Raw genomic sequence first — 26,198 nt, 5'->3', positions numbered from 1 at the left:
AAAAGCTATGGCCAACGTAACAGGATATAACAATTTAGAAGCATACATTGTTTTATGTTTGATTTCCCAGACACACCTTGGAAGGAGCCAGTGATGGGTTTGCAGCCTGTTCTCCTCCACCCATGCACACCAACGCTCCTCCTTTAAACCTGAATTATTACAGGATGCTTCTACCTACCTTCCGCAGCAGTGATGGAGAGTGCCTCATTAAGTATATAAAAGCAGCCTGCAGCCTGTTTTAACCTCTGTTGTCTCGGAAACAGCCCTATTTGAAACAACAGGTAAATAGACTTTGCACGTTGTATAAGGCAAGTAAACATTTGCTATTCATTTTACCCATTCACCCAGAATGTTTAAATTTCCAGCCACATATTTTTATGCAGTAAAACACATTGCTTCCTCTAGTATAAGGCAGTTCTTTCTCATTATTTGCAGTGTAATACCCTGCGGGCACAGTGCAGGCTGGGCTCTGGCTGCCGGCAGCTTACAGGGCTGAGGTGGGAGGCAGGACCTGCACAGCACTCCACAAGTCCTGCTCAGGAGCTGCAGTTTCTCCTGGCACTGAATAATGTACGGTAAGGGGGGGGGAAAGGCCAACCAAAGCTTCAACCAAAGCTTCAGTATTAATATACTTACCTACAAAAGTAGTTCAGGTTTGAGGCAACATTACATTTCTGGGTAACACACATGATTTAGTGGGCACTGTGGCAATGGGTTGGACTGTTGGACTAGATGACCTTAGCAGTCTTTTCCCACCTTAATGATTCTATACATATAAATAATTGGACAAAAATAATTAAAAAGTCATTATTATCAAGCTGTCAGGTTAGGAAATACCAGAATTAGTAGCAAATACCTACAACTGTACACAAAATAGTAGATACTATTTCATAGGAGACTTACAATAATGATATTACCGAAAAGAAACTACAACACCATAACATCCACATCCAGAGAACAGAAACAAAAGCCGCACAAGTTTGTTTGCTTCTTTATTTAGAAGTAAAAGTGTGACATTTCTGTCTAGGAGCCACTGACATATGGTGTGGTATTTTCAAAGACAGACAGACTTTCTTAGCTTCCATATTCCTTCCTCTCGCCCTGGAGCTCTGCACAAGCTCTTACACATCAGCTGATACATTTGTTCAAGGCAGCCGTTGCAGCTCAAGCTTTTCAGCCGACGGTGCTTCGAAGACATCGTCTTCAACACTTTCTTCTATTGGCTTCATCTTTGCTGAAGTTCTCAGGTAGGGTGATGTCCGGCCTGGGCCTGCCACAGCGTCAAAGAAATTAGCAATTAATTTAATAATGCATACCTGCTTTTCATACCCATCCGTGACACAGAGTACAGACTCTGATGATCCTTTTCTAGTTTCCACATCCCATATAACTGAAGGTTTCTTTGTTATTTGGCCACAGGCACGAAGAAACCATAGGTGTGGGACAGCCAAGCTGACATGCACCAGGAACACCTTCAGGGCTCAGATCTCACAACCACTATAGACTTCAGTGCAAATCCTGATTGCATGAGATAAACACCTCGCTGTCCTTGAGAACCATTTTCTCACTGTTAGACTTGATTCAGGCTAGTTTGTTTAGTAATGGGGATCAATATATCAGTTTAAGAACCAATATACTTGGTTAGCAAAAGGAATCAATGAGTGCTAGTTCTCACCTGCATATGATTTACACATGGAAATTAAAGTACTAATAGCTATCACACAGTCATTCAGGGTTGCTCTCACTACATAAAAAAGGGCACACACAGCACAGTGCTCTTCTGAGGAGGCCAATGAGGAAGGACGTATTTCTGTAGAGCATTTCACACAAAGAACAAAACACTTTGCCACAGGCAAGACCAGAAAGTGTTACGGTATCGCATTCTTAAGTTACATTCCCACAAATGCTGTTTAGCTTTCTACAACTTTTATGTTAAAAATGTGTTAGTATTTTATTCTAGCACTCAAAATGCTATTTTATTGGCATGATAAAGGGTTACTCACACAGGTTTAAGAACTGGAATTGTTAATCACTCCCTTCTATACAGATGGGCTTCTGCAGCCCAAACACGTGATGAGCACATCAGTTAGTTATCCAAATCTACGGTTCAGCTGTAACACTGACTTTGTTGGGAGACCAACAGATCACACTCAAAGGTGAAAGGATGCCTGAAAATGCTGGATTACAGCTTCAGCTTCTATTGTTTTAGATTTAGTTTAGCTTACTGCAATTTTTAGAATGGTTTTGTTTCCAAGTGCTCACTTCTCTTCCGAAATCAGAAGGAAGAAGCTGTAACTGCTAAGCAGGGTTCTGATATCAGCTCTAATGCTCTTGTTTGATTCAACACCATGCCCTTATTTTCCACAACCATGAAACCCTGCCTGTTCATGCCTCCATCCAGTGCCAAACAGAAGTTGGAGACTGAACCAGACCTCAAATGCAGGCCTTCCATAAACGCTGCTACCGAACTCTCCTGAGGTACTGAAGTCAAACACCCATTAAAATGGTATTTTCCTGAGGGAACTGGGCTTGCTTAGCTTGGAGAAGAGAAAGATCTGGTGAGACCTCATTGTGGCCTTCCAACATTTGAAGGGAACGTACAACAGGAGGGGGTACAACTGTTTATAAGGGTGAACAGTGATAGGACAAAGGGAAATGGCTTTAAACTGAGATGGGAGGTTTAGGTTAGAGATTAGGAGGAAGTTTTTCACACAGAGGGTGGTGATGCACTGGAACAGATTGCCCAAGGGGGTTGTGGATGCCCCATCCCTGCAGGCATTCAAGGCCAGGCTGGATGTGGCTCTGGGCAGCCTGGTCTGGTGGTTGGTGACCCTGCACATAGCAGGGGGTTGAAAGTGGATGGTCACTGTGGTCCTTTTCAACCCAGGTCATTCTAAGAAAATACTCTAACTGTATCCTTACTAAGTATTACCAAGCAATAGGTTTTCTCAACAGAACCCAGTACTGAAATGTTTTTGAAGGACTGAAAGCCAGCTGTACTTCTGATCGAGTTTAACTATTTCTACTTACCTCATACACTGGAAGAAGAGATAAATCAATTTCATTTACTAACAAGTCACATACAGATGGATCACGTATGCCAAGCCCATGTACCATAATACACAAATTTTACTTTAATACCTTTTGGAGGACGCTTGTTGAGTTAATGTGATGTTATCAACAGAAAGCATCATGCTGCAAATGACTCACTCCGTAAGCACTACAGAACTCGTGTTGGTTATTTCCTTAATATAAAAGCAAACAGTTAGTTGGGTTTCTCAATTAATTAAATTCAAAACATAGTTTCGTTAGTAATTGTAGTTTGTGGCCAGTTACTTAGAATTTTTCCACTCTTCCACTGCTAAGCACTTTGAAAATAGCCTTACATCAGTTTCTTTATGAAATAAGTCAAAGTTGGTAACTTTCAGAACAGCTAAAAGCATAATTCATGTTAAGATTACACAAAATAAATGTTCACATTTTAAAGAGCATGGAAATTAAGAAAATAAGACCTATTTTAGTTGTAGTAGTCAGACATCGTATCTGTAATGAGAAGCTTCTGTCCACACATTGATCATCCAGGAATGGCAAGACAGGAATTGTGCAGAACTTCTGTACACTCATTTGTTGCTGCTTCTCCCAAAAGAAATACAGCTGTCATTTCCATATTGCTCCTCACTGAATATTCTGCTTGGGTTTTTTTGTTTGTTTGTTCTTAAGAAATTAGTGCACGACTGCAAGAGAATTCAGGGAACACAGCGCTGGGGCTGTATGCCTCTGTATGTACCTCATACTGAGAATTAAAAAGCACACACGAAAAAAGACTGACTATGCTGTGAAGAAGCACTGAAGGTTTTTGAAAGCTGAACAGTGGGAAGGTAAACGGCAGCTTTTTGCTTCAGCTTTTCCTGCTATCTGAGAAAAAGTAAGTACATAGTAGCCATAAAACAAAGTCAGTACAGATCTTCAGACAGAGCTCACCTTGGTAGCAAACACATCATCGGGCAACAGCATTACACGAGAGAAAAAACAAACTAACAAGTTATTGTGGCAAAAAGAAAGACTAAAGCGTTATGATTTAGTCAGACAAAACAATCTTTTATCAACTGCAGGAGTCAAAAATTCCACATTAATCAAAACGCAAAGAAAAAGAACTGATAGTATTTCCTGAGGCGTACTTTATACTGCACTATGGGTACCCCCCCTGCCTCCCCAGATGTAAGAGAACCGCACTCCAGAGTCTGCTGTCACACCTCTTGTTGCCAGTGGTGTGGTGGCAGTGCCGCAGCCAAATGTTGTTTTCAGAACATATAAGAAATTTCCATCTCTCTCTTGAGGAAAGCACACACCACACACCAGAAAAAATACGGTACACAAACCAGGAAACACACAACAGAAGAGTTTTTATCAAGTACTTGCTAAGAACGGATGCATCTCAGGAATTAATGCAATTACATCTGGAAATGCCAAGCGTTTAGATTGCTTTGTCCTGATGCTGAAATACTGGTGTAAGTGTTCTGCTTCTAGGTCTGAAAGAGAATTTGAAATCCAGCTAACTGTACAAATACACATTTACAATTTCTTTCAGGCTTCTGAGAGTGCCAGTTTGTTTAAGTGCCTTCTATGCAAAGGACTGGCTTCAGTGCACGGAGCTCTGCCTTGGAACAGGTGAAAAGCCAACTGAGAACTTATAGGTAAAGATCAGAGAACAGACCAACACAGGAGACTTCACAGCAGGTATCTGCTGCCTGATCAAGAAGAGCAAGTAGATGGAAGCCTTCTTCAGATGGCTGGATGATGTCTCACAGTTGAAGGCCTGGGGTACTTGGGAGCTCTGACTACCCATGTCTGGTGGCAGGAGGGCCAAGCACAAGTAGGAGGTTTCTGGAGACAGTAGTAGACAGTTTTCTTGCAGGAGTGATCGATGAGCCGACTAGGGGAGGTGCTCTGCTGGACCTGTCACTGGCGAACAAGGAAGAACTCATCAGGGAGGTGAAGGCTGACAGTAACCTTGGTTGCATCTTCCAGAAGCTAGTGGATTTTAAGGTACTAAGAGAGGTGTGCAAGACAAACAGGAGAACTACAGCCCTAGACTGGAGGGCAGTGAACTGCATCTTAGTCAGGGATCTACTTGGCTGATACAATAGGGCCTGCAGGGACCCAACAACAGCTGGCTGGTCCTCAAGAACACCCACCTCAAAAAACAAGGACAGTTCATTCCCAAGTGCAGAAAGTCGAGCAAGCGTGGCAGAGGGCTGTCACAGAGGAACAGGAAAGTTCTGACAGAGCTCAGACATACATACAAGTGAGAGCAAGAATGAGCTCAGGAAGAATACAGAAACACGGCCCACACATGCAGGGATGGAACTGGGAAAGCCAAAGCTCAGCTGGACTTGGATCTAGTGAAAGACAAGAAGAAGAGCTTCTCCAAACACACTGGCAACAAAAGGAAGACCAGAAAGATTCCATAGCCTATATTCCTGGAAGCTGTGTCCAAACATATGAAGGGCAAGAACGCTGTTGGGAGATCACAGGATAGTGAACAGCAGTACAAAATCCAGCTGGCAGCTGGTTACCAGCAGCGTCCCTCACAGCTCAGTACCAAGGCACATAAACTTCAGTGTATCTTTATTAATGATTGGGATAATGGGACAGAGAGTACTCTTGCCAATTCATTCATGACAGCCTCATAAAGAGAGAAACCATATCCCAGAGGATAGAGCTGCCAGTCAGATGGGGGCTTTCAGAGGATGGACAAATGACATGAGCTTCAGAGTCAAATTCCTGCACCTGAGACACTACAAGGTAAATTACACCGTGGGCACTGACTGTAAAGCAGCTTTTTGGAAACAGACCTGGGGGTCTCAGTGGACACCAAACTGAATACAAGTCAGCAGTGTGCCTCTGCAGTGAAGATCATTCATAAATTGTGCTGTATTAGCAAAAGCATGGCCAGCGTGTCAAAGAAAATGGTTATTCTCCTGGATCTGGAGTGCTGAGTCCAGTTTTGAGCTCTCCTGTACAAGAAAAACATGGACATACTGGAAAGAGTGCAGTGAAGATAACCAAGGTGGTCAGGCTGGAGCACATGGCATACACAGAGGCTGTGAGAACTGGGTGTGCTCAGCCTTACGAACAAAGGACTTGCAGAGAATCTTACTGTCGTCTCCATCTACCTAACAGAACAGTGAAAAGAAGACAGTCAGATTCTTCTCAGAGGCATGCATTAAAGAACAAGGGACAACAACCATAAGCTGCTAAGTAAAGGAAATGTTTTTCACCACGAGGTGGGAAAGTACTGGAATGGGTTGCTCAGGGAAGGTGTACAATGTTCAACCTCAAAAATATCTTAAGCTTGACCAAATACGGCCATAGGCAACCTGCTAGAGCTGACCTCACTTTGAGCACGGTGCTGGACTTGATCCAGAGGTCCCTTCCAACTCAACTGTACTGTGATTCTAAATGTTCTTTCAGGAAGCTGAGGAGAAACGAAGAAAATAACACTGGAGTTTTCACCAGCCCTTAACAACTATATAGCAGCTGTCAACCTAGACATTCTAGCAGGGTGAAACACTAGCAGAGCTTTTGCTTCCATTTCTCTGGGAATGCAGACTAAATGTAAGGAGTGAAAACAGAAAGGCTCTCCAAGCCTGCAGGAGCTCTTGGGTGAGAGCTGTGAGGAACACAATGGAACAATTACATGGTAAAGTACTTTTTTTCCCCCCATTAACTTCAGCAGAGTTTAGCTACAATATATAGCTGCCAGCAATTCTTTTCCTCATACATCTAAATTCTAACTTGCCAAGAAAAAATATTCCCCGAATCAAAGTAAATAGTACTATGTAACCTTTCATAATTGCTAAACAGCTTAAGGCAAATGAGACAATTGAGTATCTTCTGTTATGTTGTTGTTGCTGTTTTCAATAGCAGCTTTCCGAGCTCAGACTATTGTTGAGGTTTCTATCTGGGAAAATTAAAACAAACAGAAACAAAAGTCTGGAAAGAATTGTTTAAAAGGATTCTCTAAAGGAATAAATTCCAAGACTGGAAGCAAAACGTCAGACACTGCTTCCCTCACTCTGTCTGTCCTGTACTGATTCCATTACACGAAGCACAAGGAAGCAGAGCCTGACAGCACATTTGGAGATTTTCCAGGTGGCCTCAAAATTAGTTGTGCACCATCTCCTTCCAGACCTTGCCAACACAACCTGCCTCAGAGGAACTGCAGAGCACCCAGTCAATGAGGGTAAGTGTTTTGCAATTTCTACAAGCACCAGTCACAGACCAAAGGAGATACTACTGTGACAGGCAGTGCGCAGTCACATTGTTTCTCTCCATTGCTATAAACATTCCATATTATACCTATACATTCAGTTATACTATGAACAATTACAATACACGTTGCTTTTTCCACTGTCTACATGAAGTAGCTTCAGTTAGCATACTAAGCTTGCGCATTTACAGATTGCCTACCGTTAATTCCCTACACTTGGTTGGTTTACAGCATCATCTCATAAGCTACGTTCTATTTCCACTAAAGACAATGTAAGTTCTACAACCATCTTTAGCGATCAACCAAGCTGCGTTCAAAACTAGTATGAACTATTTTTGAGCACTCACGAAGAGAAGATGAAGAGGAAGTCCCACGAAGAAACATCTGCAAGCCATCCTCACTGTCACTGGTACTGGCCATACTATTCCTCATCTGCATCACAGAGAGCTGTGAGCAAAGACTTGGCTGCCGATCAATCTTTTTTGAGGCCTAAAAAATATACATATACATATATATATTTTAAAAGGGATCAAGTAAATTAAAAATTAAAACAGAAAACAGCTATTTCTTCTGTAGTTGGCAGTCTGGTCTCAGCTGTGACTTTGAATCAAGAAACAGCAAAAGATTCTATGCAGTGTAAATTGATTTAATGCAAATACAAGTCGCCAGTAATATACTGGAATTAGAACATCAACAGCCATGAATTATTCACTTTTAATTCTTCTTTGTACCAACTTTTCAGGTATTTCCCTACAGACAAATTTCTTTTTATTGCTTGGCAGTTCATCACTCAGGTATATTCTGCAATCATGCTGAGCTTTTATGACATTTTATCTTACTAACCGGCTCTTGATTCTGATAAAAACAAATAAAATGCATTGTGTGACTATGCAAAGATTTTCCATCTACTTGAGTACTCTTTCTGAGATGTCCTGCGTCACATTCATATGAAACAATACATTGTATTTCATTAGGTAGTATAAAGAATAAGAAAGATAAGCATACCTGGAAGGTACAATGTGCATGACAAATGCATCACACATAACTCAATTCTACTGAGCTTCAACAGTCAAGAATTAAGCCCAGGGGGGTTGTGGAGTCTCCTTCTCTGGAGATATTCAAGACCTGCCTGGACACCTACCTGTGCAACCTGGTGTAGGGAACCTGCTTTGGCAGGGAAGTTGGACTCGATGATCTCTAGAGGTCCCTTCCAACCCCTACAATTCTGTGATTCTGTGATTTCATGTAGAATGATTGTTTCCTGAAGTCTTAGTGATGCAACAGTTAAAACAGTCTTTCATGTGACTACTTTCACTAAAATTAAAGAGTTGCTGCAAACTGAAGTTAAAGTGAAAATAGCATTTAATGAAGAAATACACATAAGACTGTGAAGCCAAATATCTGTATTTGGTGTTAGCTATTCTAAATGACTTGTGAATGAAATATATATTCAGTGTATAAATAACTCAAAACTACTCTTAGCTGGAATAAAGTTAAAAGGAACTTCTCTGTTCAAACTGACACACCTGCATGTTATGAAGCCATATTTGAACCCCATAGGGATAAACACAGACAGTGTAAACGAAGAATGTAAAAGTCCCTTTCAGCCCTGATCCCACCCAGCCCAACAGGTTGGGAATCCATTTGATTTTCCAGGCTCTGCAGATACAACTGAACACCAATCAAAAGAAGCATTTTGAGTAGTGAAGACTGCCATGTGACGACAGCAATACCTGCACTTGCAGCGCAACACAAGGATTTAATATTTGGAAGGTATGATAAGGATCTTTCACTTCAAATCATCAAATTAAAATATTACACTGAGTATTCCATGTGGTATTATTTATCAATAAATACTATTGCTGCAGTTCTGTCATGCCAGAATGCAACTCATAGTGCACAAAGGAAGCATGCTGCTACATGCCTGTTCCAGATGCCATACTCCAGAAATGATTTACTGTCTACACAAGTGTTTTTGTTTTTTAATACAGTACATCTCTCTCCTGTTTTCTTGCCATCTTCTCACCATTCCCCCTCCAAAACAAAATGAGTTAGCCCCATATTTTATAAGGTGTACTTTATAGATGGTACTTTCCTGCTAGATCACTTATCTTCTTGCATAAGGATCTGAAATAGTTTTGAGGGTTTAATTGTAAGACAGGGTAGCCCTCAGTTTCACTGATCAGTGTAATCCTGTATGTCCTTAACCAGAAGGCAGAACAAGCAGTGCTTTAACACCTGTCCCTCCAACACTCCCTTATTTTTGACCGTAGCCTACTGAGAATTGAGAAAACTTTCAGTGTCTAATTAATCACAAATACATTACAAAATATATCAGCAGGCTTTGTATATAAAGTAGCAGTGGCAGCCACTTCTTTTGGATCTTTTCCCAATAAATTCATAACTTTGCAGAAATAACTGCTTCACATACATTTGTATATGGGCAATCTGATAAGGATTTTTGCTTTGGGTAAGTGCAAATTAAGTCAGTAAATACAGAATGTGGAAACACAGTATTATAAATATTCCAAGCTTTTCGTAAATGATGGTGAAAGTTCTTCAAATAAATTATGTATGAGAATCCTACAGCCACTACATAAGTAATAAAAAAAAAAACCCACTACCAGCAGCCAAGTGGCATCCCTGACAAACACTGAAAAGCCCTGTAACTAAGGAAGGAGACAAAAGGAAAGTAAGATAATCAATATATCCACAACTACAAACAGGCCACTTACCATGACACCTAAAACACATTTCCGCTATGTTCAAAGAAGAATGAGTTAGTCAGAGTCCTTAGCAAAGGTATTTTAAAGTTGAAGCAACGATGCATTTACTTGTGTGTAAGTTCCAAAATGAAACTGCAGTTGCTTACCTTGTCATTTAAGGTTGGGTCATTCAGCGAATAGAGTTTATTTGTAATATCTTTACCAATAAGATACTTAAAGATCTCATAAAGAAATGGCTCAGTTTCCAGAAAGTATGTCAGTCTTTCCCTGGACCAGCAAAGGAACTTGCAATTATCATCTGCAATAATGGTGACCTGAGAAAACACACACAGAATTAGCCCTTTTCTTTTGCTTGCAAATAAGTGCTACCATCTTATTTGCACCTCTAGTTAAAATAAATTTAAAGCCAAATAACTTTTTTGTATCCCTTAGAAAATTGTATTTACCAATTTAAATCTTCTCAGATGGTTATCACCATCAGTTTTTATCTGATAAACAGACCACTTTGTTTTTCAAGAAATCTGGTGGGAGATAAAACAAAGAGGAAATCCCCCAGAAGTTCCAAAACAGCAAACATTTATGTTAGAATAGATATATATAGTCAGTCCTGTGCTGATGGCACATCCCAACAGGCCTGCATACTACCTGGTTTTACCTCATATGACTGTGACCAAGTAGGAAGAACTGGTACAAACCAAAGGTTTCCATGGAAGAGTTTAAAAAACAGATGCAGTAAAAAGCAAAAACAAAACATCATGCCTTTTTCTCTTCCACCTCAGGCCTCCGCATCTCACAAGCACTACCTCCTTGCATTTGGACCAGGGACTCATTGGTTTAAGCAAGGACAATTCCGCTGCAGCCAAATGAGGAAGGCATTAGCACCTACAAACTCCTGGTCAGACTTGTCCAGCTGTGCCAGCGGAGGGCAGTGGCAGACAGAGATCAGCTCTGGGATGTTGCAACAGCATGCTTTGCAAAAGGAATTAAGAAGAATTTATGAAGACAAAGCGTCCTATCAGAAACTACCTTTATCTAACATACACGTATATACATATATAAACACACACACACATATATATATATAAAGCCTAAGATAAAATGGAAAACTGCCACATATACTTGGGTTTTAACTTTACAGTCTATGACAGAGGAATATGAACTTGGGAAGAACTTGGATGCATCGCCAGCAGATGGAGTCCCTAGGACGAAATATCCATCCTGTGTTGATGGTGCTGCCAAGAACGTTTGTGTGTCACAGCAAACTGCAAGCAAACCTCACAAGTGAAGGATGCACAAAGCACCAAGACTGCAATAATTTTTCAGGCAGGCACAACTAGGAGCTCAAGTCTTTTCCCTTCAGCAGAACTGATTCATATCTGGTAATTTATGGGAGAAATAGATGGTACCAAGAGGGGTACAGCACTGCCAGACACCTTGCTGCCATGAAATGAATATGTCCTGACAACCATCTCCCTTTGGCGCTAAGCCTAGTGCTTGACTGGAACGTGTTACATCAATCACTGATTTTAGATGCTGCCCTACTCTTCCTCCCTCTTCCTCTGTTACAATATCAGCAGGGTCATATCCAGCCCAGCCACAGGCAGTCAATTCTACACACACAGTTAAAGAATAGCAAGAGGTAAACAGTGATTTCATTCTATGTAAAAAAAAAAAAAACCTCTTATCTTTATCAGAAGCTATTCTATAATATGTTCATTAACGTTCTAGTATAATTAGAATGCTAGAGATATATACCCTTATTGTTCTACCACTAAGCTACATATTCTTGTTGTTCCCCTAGGAATATTTTAATTCAAACAGCTCTTTCAATTCACACTGTTTTAACTACTTTCAAATGATTAGTTCCTGCACTTTTTTTTAATCTTTTATTTTAGTAATAAATTTAGTAACTACATTATAATGTAATTGATTTTCCAATTCTGTTTTTGAACTAGCGACGAGACTGCTCATGTCATCATTGTCCTTGGAGGTGTTCAAGGCCAGGTTCGATGGGGCCCTGGGCAACCTGATCTAGTAAATGTGTATGTTTGGTGGCCCTGCCAGGCAGGGGGGTTGGAACTTCATGATCCTTGAGGTCCCTTCCAACCCGGGTCATTCTGTGATCACTCACCTCAGCAAAACTCTCACCTATAAATTAGTTGTCTCAAATAATCTTCCAGCACAAAACATGCTTGCAAACAGTAAAATGAAAGACAGTAACAGGAAAAGACAGACTGCTCAGTAAACACCATAATAATACTGTTTTGCAGCATTTCATTTTAAAAGTAACTCTTGGCATGGTCTGGCATCAGACACCAGTATTAGAAAGCAAAATTACTCAAACCAAATAGTTCAGTATTCCCTAAAATTATATTTGGGGTTTGTTGTTGTCGCCAAGTTTGTTTATTTGTTTTCCTTGAGTTTTTGTGTGTTGCGTTTGGGTTTTGCCTTCTGTAGGTTATTAGTACTTTCTTTTAATCGTCCCATTAGTTCACATCTGGCGACATTTAAGCCAAAACGTACCTGGAATTTTTCACCCCGGTTCATCTGAGTCGATCGAAATTCAGGTGAATCTATAAAGGCACAGGGGTAAATATTATGCAGAAAATGTCCTCGATAAGAAACCTTCATTCTGGAAATAAAAAAGTATGAAACATCATTTCAAAACCAATGGAGGATGACTTATTTTATCTAAATTTGAATACAATTACTGACAAAGGTAATGCAGAAGGCAACAGACAGTACAACATGTACAAATATGTACATCTTCTGGGGTTGGAATCAACCTACTTTCTGCCTGAAACTCCACCAAATCCAAATGTAAGTTTAACAGCCAATTCTGGATGCCTGATGTGGTGTGCAGCCCCAAAACACAACTGTCAGAACAGAAAAAGGTCTGGTGCGTGATGCTCTAGATCCCAATCAGAATCAGGCTTCCTTCAGATAATTAGCTTCAGGAATGAGCTACTAATGACTTTGAAGAAAAATGATGAAACCTGATGTCAGCACTCCCATTAACAGAGACTGCTTAGAATTCTGGGCATAACTTAACGAGAACCTCAAGATCGCAGCCTGGATGTGGCAATTTATTTTACCCTTTCTCATTTGGGTCTGCCAGCTATATCTGGGCAATGCACCTTCCCCTTTCTGTTTGCATGTATAAGTGCAATGAACCAATTTTAACAGGCCCCTTGGTTTAAAGCCTAATGGATGGTTATTTTCTCCTTCCCTCATGCACAATATATTTTAACCTTAAAACCTGAGAATGCACTGAGGAAAAGTCTCAGACACCTAAAACCAGAATAAACTTCTTGTTTGTTCTGGAAGACTGTGTTATAAGAACGTAATAACCATTAAAATCAATACGGCTGCACACACACAAAGGCAGAATGTATTTGCACTAAGAAACATTACAGTCATTTTAAAAGAGTACCAAAAATAGCACACTGATGTGTACTACGTGGCGGCAGACCATAACATGCAACAAACAGTAACATTAAAAAGAAACTTACCTCAAATATCCACCAACTTTCTCATGAATTCAACTACCATGAAACACATAAGAAGCTTTATAGCACTTACTTCCCCTTCAGCAGGATGCTTAGCCTGTCATCAACTGATGTTTTATCCTCTGCAGCGTAAGCTTGACCTGTCTTCAAAGTCTGAATGTTGCAGAATTGCCCAGTTAATCTCTGGAATAGCTCTGGAGGCACATGGAGTGGTTCAAACATTCTCTTGTACAGGCTGCTGAGCTCCTTCTCTATCTTGATCTAGAATGCAAACACCAAAGATATTAATACAAAGAGATAGTCTAGCCAAGAAAGGCTAATATTGCATGCATGCTTTAGCTGCTAAATCTGAGTAACATCTTTGTATTCCTTATGTTTAGACAAGAAAAGAACTGGTAAATGTGACAAACTATCCACAGTGCTGCCTATCTGACAGGGTGACCAAAACCTTAGCTAGACTAGCAACTCCAGCAAGTTGGTGCTTTAGGAATAACCATTTCATATAAAAAGTATGGTAAATCAGGTGCATGGAATCTTTTGAGACTTCGTCTGATCTAGCAGTGCATAGAACTTACACCAGAACTACACATATAATGAGATTGCCTACACTTTCCACACCATGCCCACGACTCATTTTGGTCATCCCTTGGGCTTTCCTGGGAATCTTTCATCCCTTGGCTTCCATCTTGGCTTACCTGCAGCAGAAAAGCAGAACTACAAGTCCTAAAAAACAAACCCATCATTACAACACACGTGTGTTTAGGGAGAAAAATACTACTACCAGCTGAACATCCCTCATCTAGGAGCCCACTCAAATTCACGCAGCAGCGGTGAGAGAAAGGAAGCTGGCTGAAATACCAAGCCTGGAGATCCTTCCTGGATGAAAGCAGCAGGGAATAGGACAGAGCCCTGGCCTTCCCTAAAGCAGAAGCTGCTTGAACAAACAAATTAGAAAGAAGCACCAGATTATGAATAGATAAATAGAACAACAACAACAAAAAAGGAAAACCAAGAGGAAAAAAAAAAAAAGGAGAAAACAAGCTAGCACTTCAACAAATGAGAATATTCCATATTTACACATCTTCTAATTAAAAATAATAATAATAAAAAAATTATTATTATTCTTATTTCCATATTAAAAATAGGGAAGAATAAAGTAATACAGAAGGCCAGGAGTCAATTTTCAGCTCATGGTAGCAGAGCAGACTGAAAAATTTCTAGAGTAGGATGCAGTCCAAAAAGGACCAAGATTGTTCCTGGACTCACAATGAATTCTAACTCTGAAGTACATATAATTTCTCCCCCAGAAAACTATTTCAGGGCAAAAAAAAAAAAAATTAGTCTTCAGCCCTAAGAGATTTATAATTCACGTTAAAAACTCCCCCTGTTCTGGGAGAATTACATATGAGTGCTGAACAGTAAATCAAAATTCATGACACTTAACCTTTATTTACATTTAGAACAAATTGAGTTGAAGGAGAAGCTTTACAGATTTATGGAACCATATCTGAAGTATATCACTCATTGCCTCAGCTACTGGATGCCACTCATCCCTCATACAGGCAACTGAACTCCACAGCAATTGCTTTGGAACTGACAAACACGTAGGCAAAGACGGTGGGTTAATCCTACATAAACAGTATACAGCTACTTACTATATTTCTACACAGGAAGAGATAAAGCTGCTTAGGTGACCTCAACATTAACGCTTCATGACGTCTCAGAATGGTCTTTGTAGCCTTCATTTTTCCACAAAAGCTTAATAAAATAATATCCCTAACCTGCAGTCTCCTACCCAAAAAATAACGCACAGTGAAATAATGGTTATAACCCACTGAGGTTTCTTAAGCAGCCTTACTGCCAAACAGACACCAACACCTATTTTCAAAGGCTTAACTCCTGCAAGAACTTCTGAGAACTTTCTTTCCATTATACCTGGCAAAACTTACCATTAACTTTATGAACACTTACCACCCTCAACTATATTAAAATACTCAGGTTTTGTTCATTTACTTTTTTTGATCTGTCCATACACATGCTTCAAACGGGACTTACTGCCTCCTCAAAACATTTCATCAGATTTATTTCATCACTTTGTCAGTATTTTGTTACATGAATTCTCTTTTCCTATAATACCACAGAATATACATGCCACAGAAATGCTGCCAGGACCGTGAAAAAGAAGGCTGGAATATAACTGTTCAGGCAGCGTTAGCAGTAAAGCCAAAGAATCATAGAATGTCTCAGGTTGGAAGGGACTTCTTGAGATCATCCCATCTAAGTCTCTACTCAAGCAGGGCCACCTAGAGCAACACCACCCAGTACACTGAGCAAACAACTTTTGAATACTGTCAACAATGGAGATTCTACCACCTCTCTGGGCAACCTGGACAAATGTTCTATGACCTGCACAGTAGAAACTGGTTCCTGATGTTCAGATATTAACTCCTGTGTTTTATTTTGTGCCTATTGGCTCTTGCCCTTGTACCAGGCACCACTGAACACCGTCCGGCTCTGTCCTCACTACACCTTCTTCAGAATTTGTATGCATTGATGAGATTTCTGAGCTCTCTCTCCTCCAGTCTGAGTAGTCACAGCTCTCCCAACCTCTCCTCATAGGCTGCAGCCCCCTCCTCATCATGGTTGCTGGACTCCTTCCATTATGCCCATGTCTCTCATGCTGGTGACTGCCCTGAACTGCTTGACTTCAAAGTATGTTCCACATACACATGACATCAGGCAACTTGTTTTCCCCACAGTCTTGACTCCCTCATTTTTAACATGCACATTAATTTAATTTGTACCTCTGTCTATCCATCACCACTGCAACTCAAGAGAGACAAATTCCTTCCTCCGATGAATACAACCAGCTCCCAAGATTCCTGAATCCAAAACAATACATGAGAGGATTTGGCACTGGAATGCTAATCATTCCCTTAACTGAGTACACAATTCCAATTTCACAATCTTCCTCTAACGTTTAACACTTATAAGAGGAAGAAGGTACAACTACTTTCCTAGAGATTGATCAAGTTGAGCAGTGTATACACACTTTAGATGGTCTTGCTTATAACAGACTATTCACTCTTTGTGCGCACAGTTGACTGCTTCTCCAGTTATGCTCATGGGTCATGTTCCAAATGAGCCATACGAGGAGGTGTAATGTTTTGTTCAGCAGTGGTTGAAATATTCTGGGATCCTGCCAAAGCTCCAAGTCAGAGCTCTGTACAGACACTGAATAGAATCCTTCAGCTTCCACTCAGACTAAAAAAGTCAAATCTGCAAAGCTCCAAGGAATCAAACCCACAGAAATAATCTTCTAGTCAGAAAAGAAACTCGCTGCATTTTGCATGCTCCATTTAATAAAATAAATATTTAACAACTGGAAATATTAATTATTCATTTTGTAATATCGCTAGCGTGTAATTATTCTTCCATTCTTTTCTTTCCTTAAAAATGTAATTTGTGAGGATGACTAAATAAAATTGATTCTGAGACGGGCAATAAAACAGAAGCAGAAAGACAAAATTCACTCCAAATCAGTTTCTAATAACTTCTTTTCTTTCTTCTTAGGCATTTTCCAGCTTTCTGTAGAAAAACACTTAAAATCTGCCTTCTGTTTACTGTCACAGCAAACAGAATATGTCAAACAGCTAGAAAGATGTGTGACTATCACACACCACTTCAAGTAATCCTGTTGCTCATAGCTTGTAACAAAGTGACTCATACATTATTTGGGATACTACCCCGTTTCCATGTAATTTCCACCATTGTTTAAATTCATGTGATTTACTAAGAATGCAGAGTTCCATTTTCAGAGATACTGACAAACCGCAGCACCACACCTTCAGTGGTGGTGGGAATACAGAATTCCTGAGAATCAGACCACAGAACCCAGTACTGTTTAGGTACGCATTAAGTTGACTTCTTCCTTATACTGCTACAAAACAGTAGGGAAATACAATCAAACTATTACTACATAAACACAGGTCAGTAATTAGCAATAGCTGTACAGACTTATTCTCAAGCCAAAGGAGAGGCATGACAATATCACACCTCCCAACAGCTATTAGGTAGGTAGGCTGAATTATACTGGACAACTACCTTAAGTTGGATGTGTAACTCATAGATAGAGCGTAACAAGGTGACTCCAACTCTCATTCCTCTTTTGTAAAGTAAACCTATTGTCTCAGAAGTAGGAACCACAAGTAATTACTTGTACTCTCTGAAAGTGCTCTTAATTGTTAGACTCAAGTATGATATGCTTCATTTAAGAGGCCTTTCATTCCTGAAATGAACTATGCAGTATTTCAGTATCAGTATGTGAGAGAAACTACCTAAGAAAACAGTTGATGCCTACGTAGATCACCTTCCTATTACAAGTGTTTGATATTCCTCCTACATGCTAACATTTCTGTTTCCTGCACGCTTCTGTCTTTAGAAAATGGTTCAATACTGAATAAGATTGAAGGAACTAAAGATTTACTAAAGGCACAGGTGGTAATGGTTTCAAGATTTTAATTTGTTCTCTATCCAAGATTATAGAGAATGTCAAGAGGCTGTCATTCATTCTTAAAGTTAACCGTACTGACATTTGTTTTAAGACGACTCTTCCGGTAGTAATGTCATTCTCAGTAGGAGTGTTTACAAAGGCTTCATATAGAATACGACTCCAGCAAGATCCCTAGTTTCATTCCCTAAATCTGGTCTTGACCAGATGTACCTCTAGATGTACCTGCCCATATGGGAAAGGAAGGGGTGATCGCTCACCTAGGCAAAGTAGAGGGGGAAGAGAACCTTCCTCAACCTGCTGGCCACACTCTTTCAATTCATCTTAGGATATTGCTGTCCCCTCTAGTCACAAGAGCACACTGCTGGCTCAATCTGTCAACCCGTTGTCCATTGGGACACTCAGGTCCTTCTCTACAGAGCTGCTTTCCAGCAGTTCACCCATCCTTTCCACCCCCTAACCTGTACTGATGCATGCAGTTATTCCTCCCCAGGTACAGGACTCTGGGTTTGCCTTTGCTGAATCTGTTTCCTACTCTCACCAATGCTTTGATGTGTGAATAGATTATTTACAGCAGTTTTACTGTACCAACTGTTAAACACTTCTGGAAAGCATTTGATTTTAAGTAAAAACAAGGTTATTCTGCTCAAAACCTGACAACCTGACACCACATATTCCTGTAACCTTTATGTTACAAATCCATATGACTTTGACTTTGCAGACCACAGAATGTAATACCAACACTTTGAACACTTAGCACTTCATTAAAATTTGAGTGGTATGTAATAGCAGATATTATATTACAAGTTATCTAGTTTTGACAAGCATATACCAGCAGAAGGTTGGGTTGCTTGTCATTTTGCAGTGACAGAATGCAACTCTGGATGAATAATGAAAACAAAACACCTTTCTCTTGGATACACGTTTAGCTGAAGGCAGGGTAAAGTATCCTCTGGTTTTGGTATGTATTTCAAACATATAATTATGGTGCATTTGAAGGAAGGAATCTTAATGCACCCTTTCAAAGGAAACAAAGGGAGTTGCAAAATTCTCAGCTATGACTCTCAAAACTCAATGAATAAACAAGCTAAAAGAATGCATAAGATGAGGAAAGGGCAAAAAAAGATTCTGTTTTGCTGTTTACTTTCCTTTAAAAAAAATAGCAGAACCTCATTTATCTTTTATTCACATTTTAAAAGAATGTGACAGTGAAAACATACGGACTAGCACATTTGCGTGCAGAGTGATGAATATGAAGGTCACTCATAAATATTGAAGTAAGAGTCTATTTGGACACTTCTAATTTAACAGTCTCCTTTCTCACCACAGAGGCTGTTTAAAACTTAAAAGAGAAAAATAACCAGATGATAGGAAAGCTGTGTCCCTCCCAAACTCATTTGCTTAAGCAATTACTGTTCCAGAATGCTCAATTTTAAATATCTTAGTAGGACTTCATTTCAGGAGAAATAATAGAAATAGATGGAAACACAGGGAAACCAGAAGTGTTTCTGGTCTCTCAGCTAAGAAAAGTAGCTTTTTCCTTACTATCAGAAGAAAAAAGGCAAAAACAGCCAATAGTAACTTATGAAGTCAAATCACTTTCCAAGAATAAGGATTTCAGGAAAATAATTATGTACTGAATCAGACTAAGAGCATTCTGATGGCTTGGACCCTTACTGAAGTTGTTCTTTGACTTAGCTCAGAACAACTCCCATGGAACTCAAGCAATAGGTTTATCCAGCAAATATGGTCAAAACTTTCTTTTTCTTACATCTTACTAGACTGTTTGTGCAATTTAGCTGATGTACATACCGGCCTTCTTTTATACACTAGGTATATGAAGTGTAAAAGATTGACCACCAAAAACACAGAATTCCAGATCATGATGTCCAAGGCACAACGGTACAGCGTAGCCCAAATGATGAACAATGCACATCCTGTAAAAATTAAGAAAAGGAAATTAACTTTCACAGGCTAATAAACACATTCTCTTATAAAATCACCAAGGGATTGTCATCTGAGTGCAAATATACCCCAAAATGTTACTAGTTTGGCCCTGTGGATCAGCACATGCAAAGGTAGCATGAGTAATGACTACAGTGCCACCAACAGGCACTGGGACTGCAGTCCTGCTATACAAGGCTACAGTACCAGAGCAACAAGAATTCAGGAAGGGACTGGGGACAGCAGAAAAGTGCAGCCCATGATGGCCTGTTACTAAAAATCACACTGAAAAAGCAGCTTACAAAACTTTATTAGTGCATTAATTAGACAAACAACAACCTAGAAACAAATGTTCATTATCCACATCAGAGACATTCATGTCTAACTAGGGAGCTGTACTCGCACAAAAAACTCCTGAAGTTGTGCACAGATATTTCTGAAAATGAAAGGGAGGCATCATTGCTGTATTTTGACAAAGTCACGGCAGGAACTAGAATCCTCTGGTGTAACATCAAAGAGAAATTTTCAAATGCTTATTCTTTTTCAGTTACTTTGTTTTGAATAACGACAATTGTTTTACAAGGTAAAGCATGCTTAATGATCAGGGATGTTATTTTTAGCCTACCAAGACAGTACTTAACAGACGATAGGTTATACATCAGTGAGTCCCATGCAGATAAATGTGAAATAGCCAGCCAAACTCAGCCATGTCCAATAGAGATGGATGTAGACAGATATATTTTCCCTAATACTCATGCAGAAGAAAAGACATGCAATTAAATTTCCTTTTCCTGTTTTTCCCTGAAGGTAATGCTGAACATGAACTCAATATTCTGTATGGGTGTCTGGCCAGGCAGCACGTACATATAGATCAGAAAAATCAACATGTAATGGCTCTTTATTAGCTGCTAAATTAGACTAGGAAGAAATGAGGACACTAAGCCTGGAAGAGCAATACTGTGGAGCAGCAGAGGACAAAACATCCATTGGGACTAGATATTCCACTGCCCACAGAGTAAATTTGCTTTCAGCTGCCACCTCATCTTAACAAATTTTTATTCTTTATCTGTTCAAAATGCAAGATCTATGGTCCAAAGCACTCCAAAGAAAGCCTTACTTGTCATACATTTACTACGCCAGAGCACCAACCAATGTATTTACTTGAAGCCTAAAAGGTAAGGTCTGTAAGATATAAGGATTTCACTGTAATTTGGAATTCAATTAATTTTAAGCAGCTAGAGAAGTTTAAAGTAAATGCAGTACACTTGTTTTTAAGTCAACATCTGTGCAGCTTTGAAGTTGTAAACTGCATCTCTGTGAAATTCTAAGATAAATGTCACCTACCTACAGTGAGCAAACCTCGCAGAAAAATCATATGAAGGTTCAGAGTCGTCGGAATAACCAGGCCAGCTGCAAAACAAATATTTGCCACGTGGAAAACAAGGTGATGGATCTCCTTCCAGTTTTCACATGCAGTCTCATTGAAAGGCACAGAGGTGGCATTTTTTAAGTCTGGAATAACGCCTAGAGGAGTGAGCGGGCTGACTGCTGTAGTGTCCATCATGAATCCTGCAAAGAGAAGACAAAAAAGAACAAAACAAAATAACAAATACACATTAAACTGAAACATTAATGGAAAAGCACTTTTGAAGGGCAAGCAAGACCTACATAGTTCAGTAACACTTCACTCTCTCTTTTTTACCTAAGTGTTAAGCTTCAAGAATGGTCTACTTCAAATTTTGGAAGGCATGTATAAACAACATTGTCTGAACGCTAGCTGCTTTAACTCACATTGCTCAGTGAAACATGCAGGGTATTCATCCAGGTCCTACATAAATAAGTATCACCTTTTGGGTCTCCCATTTACTGAATGGCTCCAAGATCACAGGCAAAGTCAATAGAATCCTTCTTCTAACTTAGGACTGGTGAGTCCTAAGGGAGGAATAACGCTCTCCTTCAGGATCATCTGGGATCTCCTAAGCTACACATTATTTAGCATTCATTAACCAAAGAACGCAAAAAAACAAACAAATACAAAACCACCAGCAACCCATCAAGTTACTTCTGAGAACCATAAATTAATGTTATGGTTTCTCAGCCCACTGATGAGCTATCAAACCAAAAGGGGAGATGCCCAGGCTCCAGGCTGGTGAGTTACAATAAAGTTCTTCAGGGAAACCACTTGGTCTGTCTATAAGAAATCTTGCAAGAGTCTGCAGAACTCCAGAAGAAAATGAGAGAGTTATAAAAACCATGACTCCTAAACTAAAAATATAGGCTTCTTTTTTTCTTTGCACTGTGCACCTCTTCAACACTTAACATTGCTTCAGCGCCATCCATCCATTCTCTTACTTCCCCAGTCAGCCTGTGTGCAAGACTTCACCAAGTCAGGCAATGTCTGAAAATAAAGAGTCCCTCAGCCCCCTTTTAAAGCAGTGAGCAGAAAGACACTAGGAAGGAAAATTCAACCATCTCATAGCTGTTATAGCTGTCAGTTGCCCAGAGTGTGTCACAGATAAGGCAAGCTGCAGAACACACAGAGACATTTAGCAGGATCAAACACTGCAAGGACATGGTGTACAGTGTCCCTGCATTGCAATGATTTTCAAGGATGCCCTGCTCTCCTAAGGCTTGGCTGGAACACCTCACGCATTTAAGACTCATGGCCCACAGCAGTCATGCTGCTCTTGCCGGCCACAAGTTCCAGTGTGATGATCCAGGGTGGGTATCGGGAAGAGGTTCTTCACCAGAGGGTGGTCAGATACCGGCACAGGCTGCTCAGGGAAACGGTCGTGGCCTCAATCTGCCAGAGCCCAATGAGCATCTGGACAATGCTCTCAGTCATAAAGTCTGATTTCTGGACAGTCCTGCATAGAGCCAGCAGTTGGACTCAGGGGCTTCATGCAGGTCCCTTCCTACTTGGGATATCCTATGACTCCATAACCCAGCAGTCATAAAGCAGAACAAGAGAAGGGTTTCTCTAGCATGCACTGACCAAGCCACTGGACATCCTTGTCAGCAGAGCATCCACAGTTGTAACAAGGGGATGTTCAGAGCTTGTGAGCATCCACACCACCTATTTAGCTGCCTAAATTACAACTTGGGAAGCTAGATATAGACACGTCTATCTTTTATAAGCTATAACACTTTGAAGTCCTCATACTCATATTCAGTTCTTTAGTCTTCACCTCCAGCGCTGCCATGTTTCAGCGTGAACTTAACACAGAACAAACTCAGTGGCACTGCAATACTAAATCTACCAGAAATTAGCACAGCCAACAGGAAAGCCTAAGCAATTTTTCTTGTGTGCATGTCACTTGTAAAGAGTTACAGTAATACATTCTGAGAACGCAACTGAACACCCCAGCTGGGTTTGTCGTTGTATTTTCCTGTGCTCAGAACATCGTTATACACAGATAAACTTTGAAATCCATTCCTAAAGGTCCCCAAAACCTCAGACGCCTTCAAAAAGGGATTTGGAGAAACTACTCAGGGGGTTTGACGAGGTGATATGGGACACACGGAGCAGCCAGCTCTCACCGCGCACTCCCTAGAGGCCACTCTTTCGAAGCACCATCTTCCTTTTCACAGCGAAATAAGTGCGAATGGGAAAGCGGTGTTAAGAAACGCTTCATTTCGATATGCTCTCTAGGGCAAGTTCACTTCGGTTAAACGTCGGCAACTACCGAAACTACTCTTCCTCCTCACCTTAAGCCCGACAAACTTCGCCGTATTTTCACTGTGCGCAGCGAACAAGGACACACACCTGCGAGGAGCACAGCACCTCCCTCGGGCTCACAGCAGCGACAGCCCGATACCAGCCCCGCACCGCCCGCAAAGGCACGGCACGGCCCCAAGCCGCAGCTGCCGCTTGTAGCCCCGCTTTTTTTCCCAACGCCTCCAAGCTTTGTTTTAGCCCCAAATCCCGCGTGTACCAAGACGAATAACGAAGCGAGGAACCCGCTCTTTGGGCCGCTTTTAAGATAAACGAGACACCACGCAGCCCGCCATACCCACCCCGGGGCAGGCGCCGCACGTCACCCCGCCAACACCGCTCCGTCCCGAGCCCCGTTCCGCCGCCCCCAGCCCCTCACCTGTCCCCGTGAGCCCTGCCGGGCGCCCTCGGCAAAGTTTCCCGGACGAATGGACGGCACGGACCCCTACTCCTCGCACAGCCGGCAGCCCCCGCCCGGCCCCACGTCCGGCCGCGGCCCCCCGCCGCCGCTGTGACTAAAATAGGCAGCAGCCGCCGGCGGGCTGCGGGAGGCGCCAGCCCGGGGCCGGCAGCGAGCGGCCGTAGCGCGCAGGCGCCTCCCGCCCGCCCCGGGGGGCTGCGGGGTTGCACGGCCCGGCTCGGGGCTCGCCTGGGGGGACGCGGTGCTTTGATTCGTGATGTCCGCGGGACGAAGGGACAGGGCTGCCCGTGGGGCAGGCTCTGAGCTCAGGCAGCGCGCCTGGCTTTTGGGTGGTTAAAATTAGAAGCACTGGATTCTCCCCTAAAGAAGCGGCAAGCGAAGTTTCCCCTACATGGTGAACTAAGGAGTCAACAATGGCCTTTGTTAAACCTCGCCTCGACTTGGCACCTGCCTGGGCTGCTGTGTCACCCGCAGGGTGTTCCAGGAACGCCGGCAGCACCAGCCCTGCAGCCCCCACAGGCCACAGGTGCTGTGCTTACCTCTGGCGTGCTGAGACCCCTCACGCTCCCACATGGTGCTCCTAAACTGCTGGCGTGCAACACCCTGCTGTGGGAACACACAGTGTACAGTGTGGCAGCCTGGGAGCACGGCTGTTAGTCAGAGAATCACATAATTGTAGGGGTTGGAAGGGACCTCTAGAGATCATGGAGTCCAACCCCCCTGCCAAAGCAGGCTCTCTACACCACGTCACACAGGTAGGTGTCCAGGCGGGTCTTGAATATCTCCAGAGAAGGAGACTCCACCACCTCCCTGGGCAGCCTGTTCCAGTGCTCCATCACCCTCACTGTAAAGAAGTTCTTCCGCACGTTCATGCATCATGAACTGTATAGGACTAATCTGGGGCTGTGCTTCTTTTAAGTTGTAAGGAGCTGGGTTCACCTCCTGTCGATGCCAATGCAGCACAACTTCACTGAATCCCGCAAACATAAATTAACCTGACAGAAGCCAGACGTGAAAACTGTTTGCTCTACGTTTATTTATGAAGGGGCTGACTCCACACAGCCAGATCAATGTTAGAGAACTGTGGTGATGCATGTTGTTCGCAGAGCTGTTTGTCAGTGCAGATTTTCCCTCCATCGTGTTTCTGGTTTCTCTAAGCCTTAGTAGTTCCTGTAATTTCATCATATTCCAGACTCATGGCCTGCCACAGAAAATGTCACCAAGGCCACAGGTCACCTCATTTTGCCCCTCAGAATCACAGAATCATTATAGTTGGAAAGAACTACTAAAGACCATTTAGCCAAGCTATCAGCCCATCCCCACCATGCCCAGTGACATCCCTCAGCGCCACATCTCCAGGTTCCTGCACACCTCAAGGGACAGTGACTCCACCACCTCCCTGGGCAGCCTGTACCACTGCCTCACCACTCCATCTGAGAAGAAATCCTTCCAAATGTCTCCACTGCTGTGCTCTGTGCTCCTCACAGCCTAACTCTTGATACTGGGGCCCTGCTTAGCACTGAGGGGCTGTGCTGAGCAGCTGCCACGTAGCTCCTCATCACACTGCAAGCGCTCTTCCTCTTCCCAGTGGGCGCCACTGATTCCATGGCCTTTTTTAGGCAAAGTTTTCACTGAAGAGGGAACAACAGCTTTGCGTACCTCTCTGTTGTACCCTGGGTCCCAGATGTGCCAGGCTGATGAGGCTATTTTGAGACAATGGCAAGTTGTATGAAATGCTTCCATTTATAGCTTCAGGAAGTTTCCTCAGCATCTGTAAGCCAAAAGATGCCTTCTCTTGAGCAGGCTTTTAAATCACAACATTACAGACTGGCTGAGGCTGGTGGGCTCTCTGTGTTCATCCAGCCCAACCCCTGCTCCATCAGGGACACCCAGAGCAGGGTGCCCAGGCCCATGTCCAGGCAGCTTCTGAAGATCTCAGTGAGGAGACCCTATAACCTATGGGCAGCCTCTGCTGGTGCTCCGTCACCTGCGTGGCACAGAAGTTTCTGCCTAGTGTTCAGAGGGATTTCTGTAGATACATACATGGGCTGCTCACAAGCGTGATTTCTGTGCCCACAGAGCCTGCTGTGCTGTCTACAT

The 26,198-nt window shown here is 41.9% G+C and overlaps 1 protein-coding gene across 7 annotated transcripts; it reads right to left on the bottom strand.

Annotated features, from left to right (window-relative positions):
* Window positions 1-975: 975 nt before the first annotated feature.
* Window positions 976-24,366, bottom strand: BVES (blood vessel epicardial substance). Of its 7 annotated transcripts, none has more exons than XM_015858697.1 (8): window positions 24,057-24,366; window positions 21,307-21,531; window positions 19,831-19,955; window positions 13,582-13,769; window positions 12,523-12,631; window positions 10,146-10,313; window positions 7,621-7,762; window positions 976-1,270 (listed from the first exon to the last, which is right to left on the bottom strand). In XM_015858697.1, the coding sequence occupies exons 2-8, from the start codon at window positions 21,524-21,526 to the stop codon at window positions 1,146-1,148; spliced, it is 1,077 nt and encodes a 358-aa protein (XP_015714183.1). In that variant the 5' UTR covers window positions 21,527-21,531; window positions 24,057-24,366; the 3' UTR covers window positions 976-1,145. The 7 variants fall into 7 exon arrangements, with proteins under 7 accessions (XP_015714183.1, XP_032299811.1, XP_032299810.1 ...); XM_032443920.1 differs by lacking the exon at window positions 24,057-24,366 and adding an exon at window positions 22,315-22,338; XM_032443919.1 differs by lacking the exon at window positions 24,057-24,366 and adding an exon at window positions 22,267-22,289.
* Window positions 24,367-26,198: the final 1,832 nt, after the last annotated feature.

Source organism: Coturnix japonica, chromosome 3 (genome assembly GCF_001577835.2).
Source record: "Coturnix japonica isolate 7356 chromosome 3, Coturnix japonica 2.1, whole genome shotgun sequence".
Classification (NCBI taxonomy): Eukaryota; Metazoa; Chordata; class Aves; order Galliformes; family Phasianidae; genus Coturnix; species Coturnix japonica.
The sequence above is the reverse complement of the archived record's forward strand: the minus strand, read 5'-3'. Positions and strand labels throughout refer to the sequence as shown.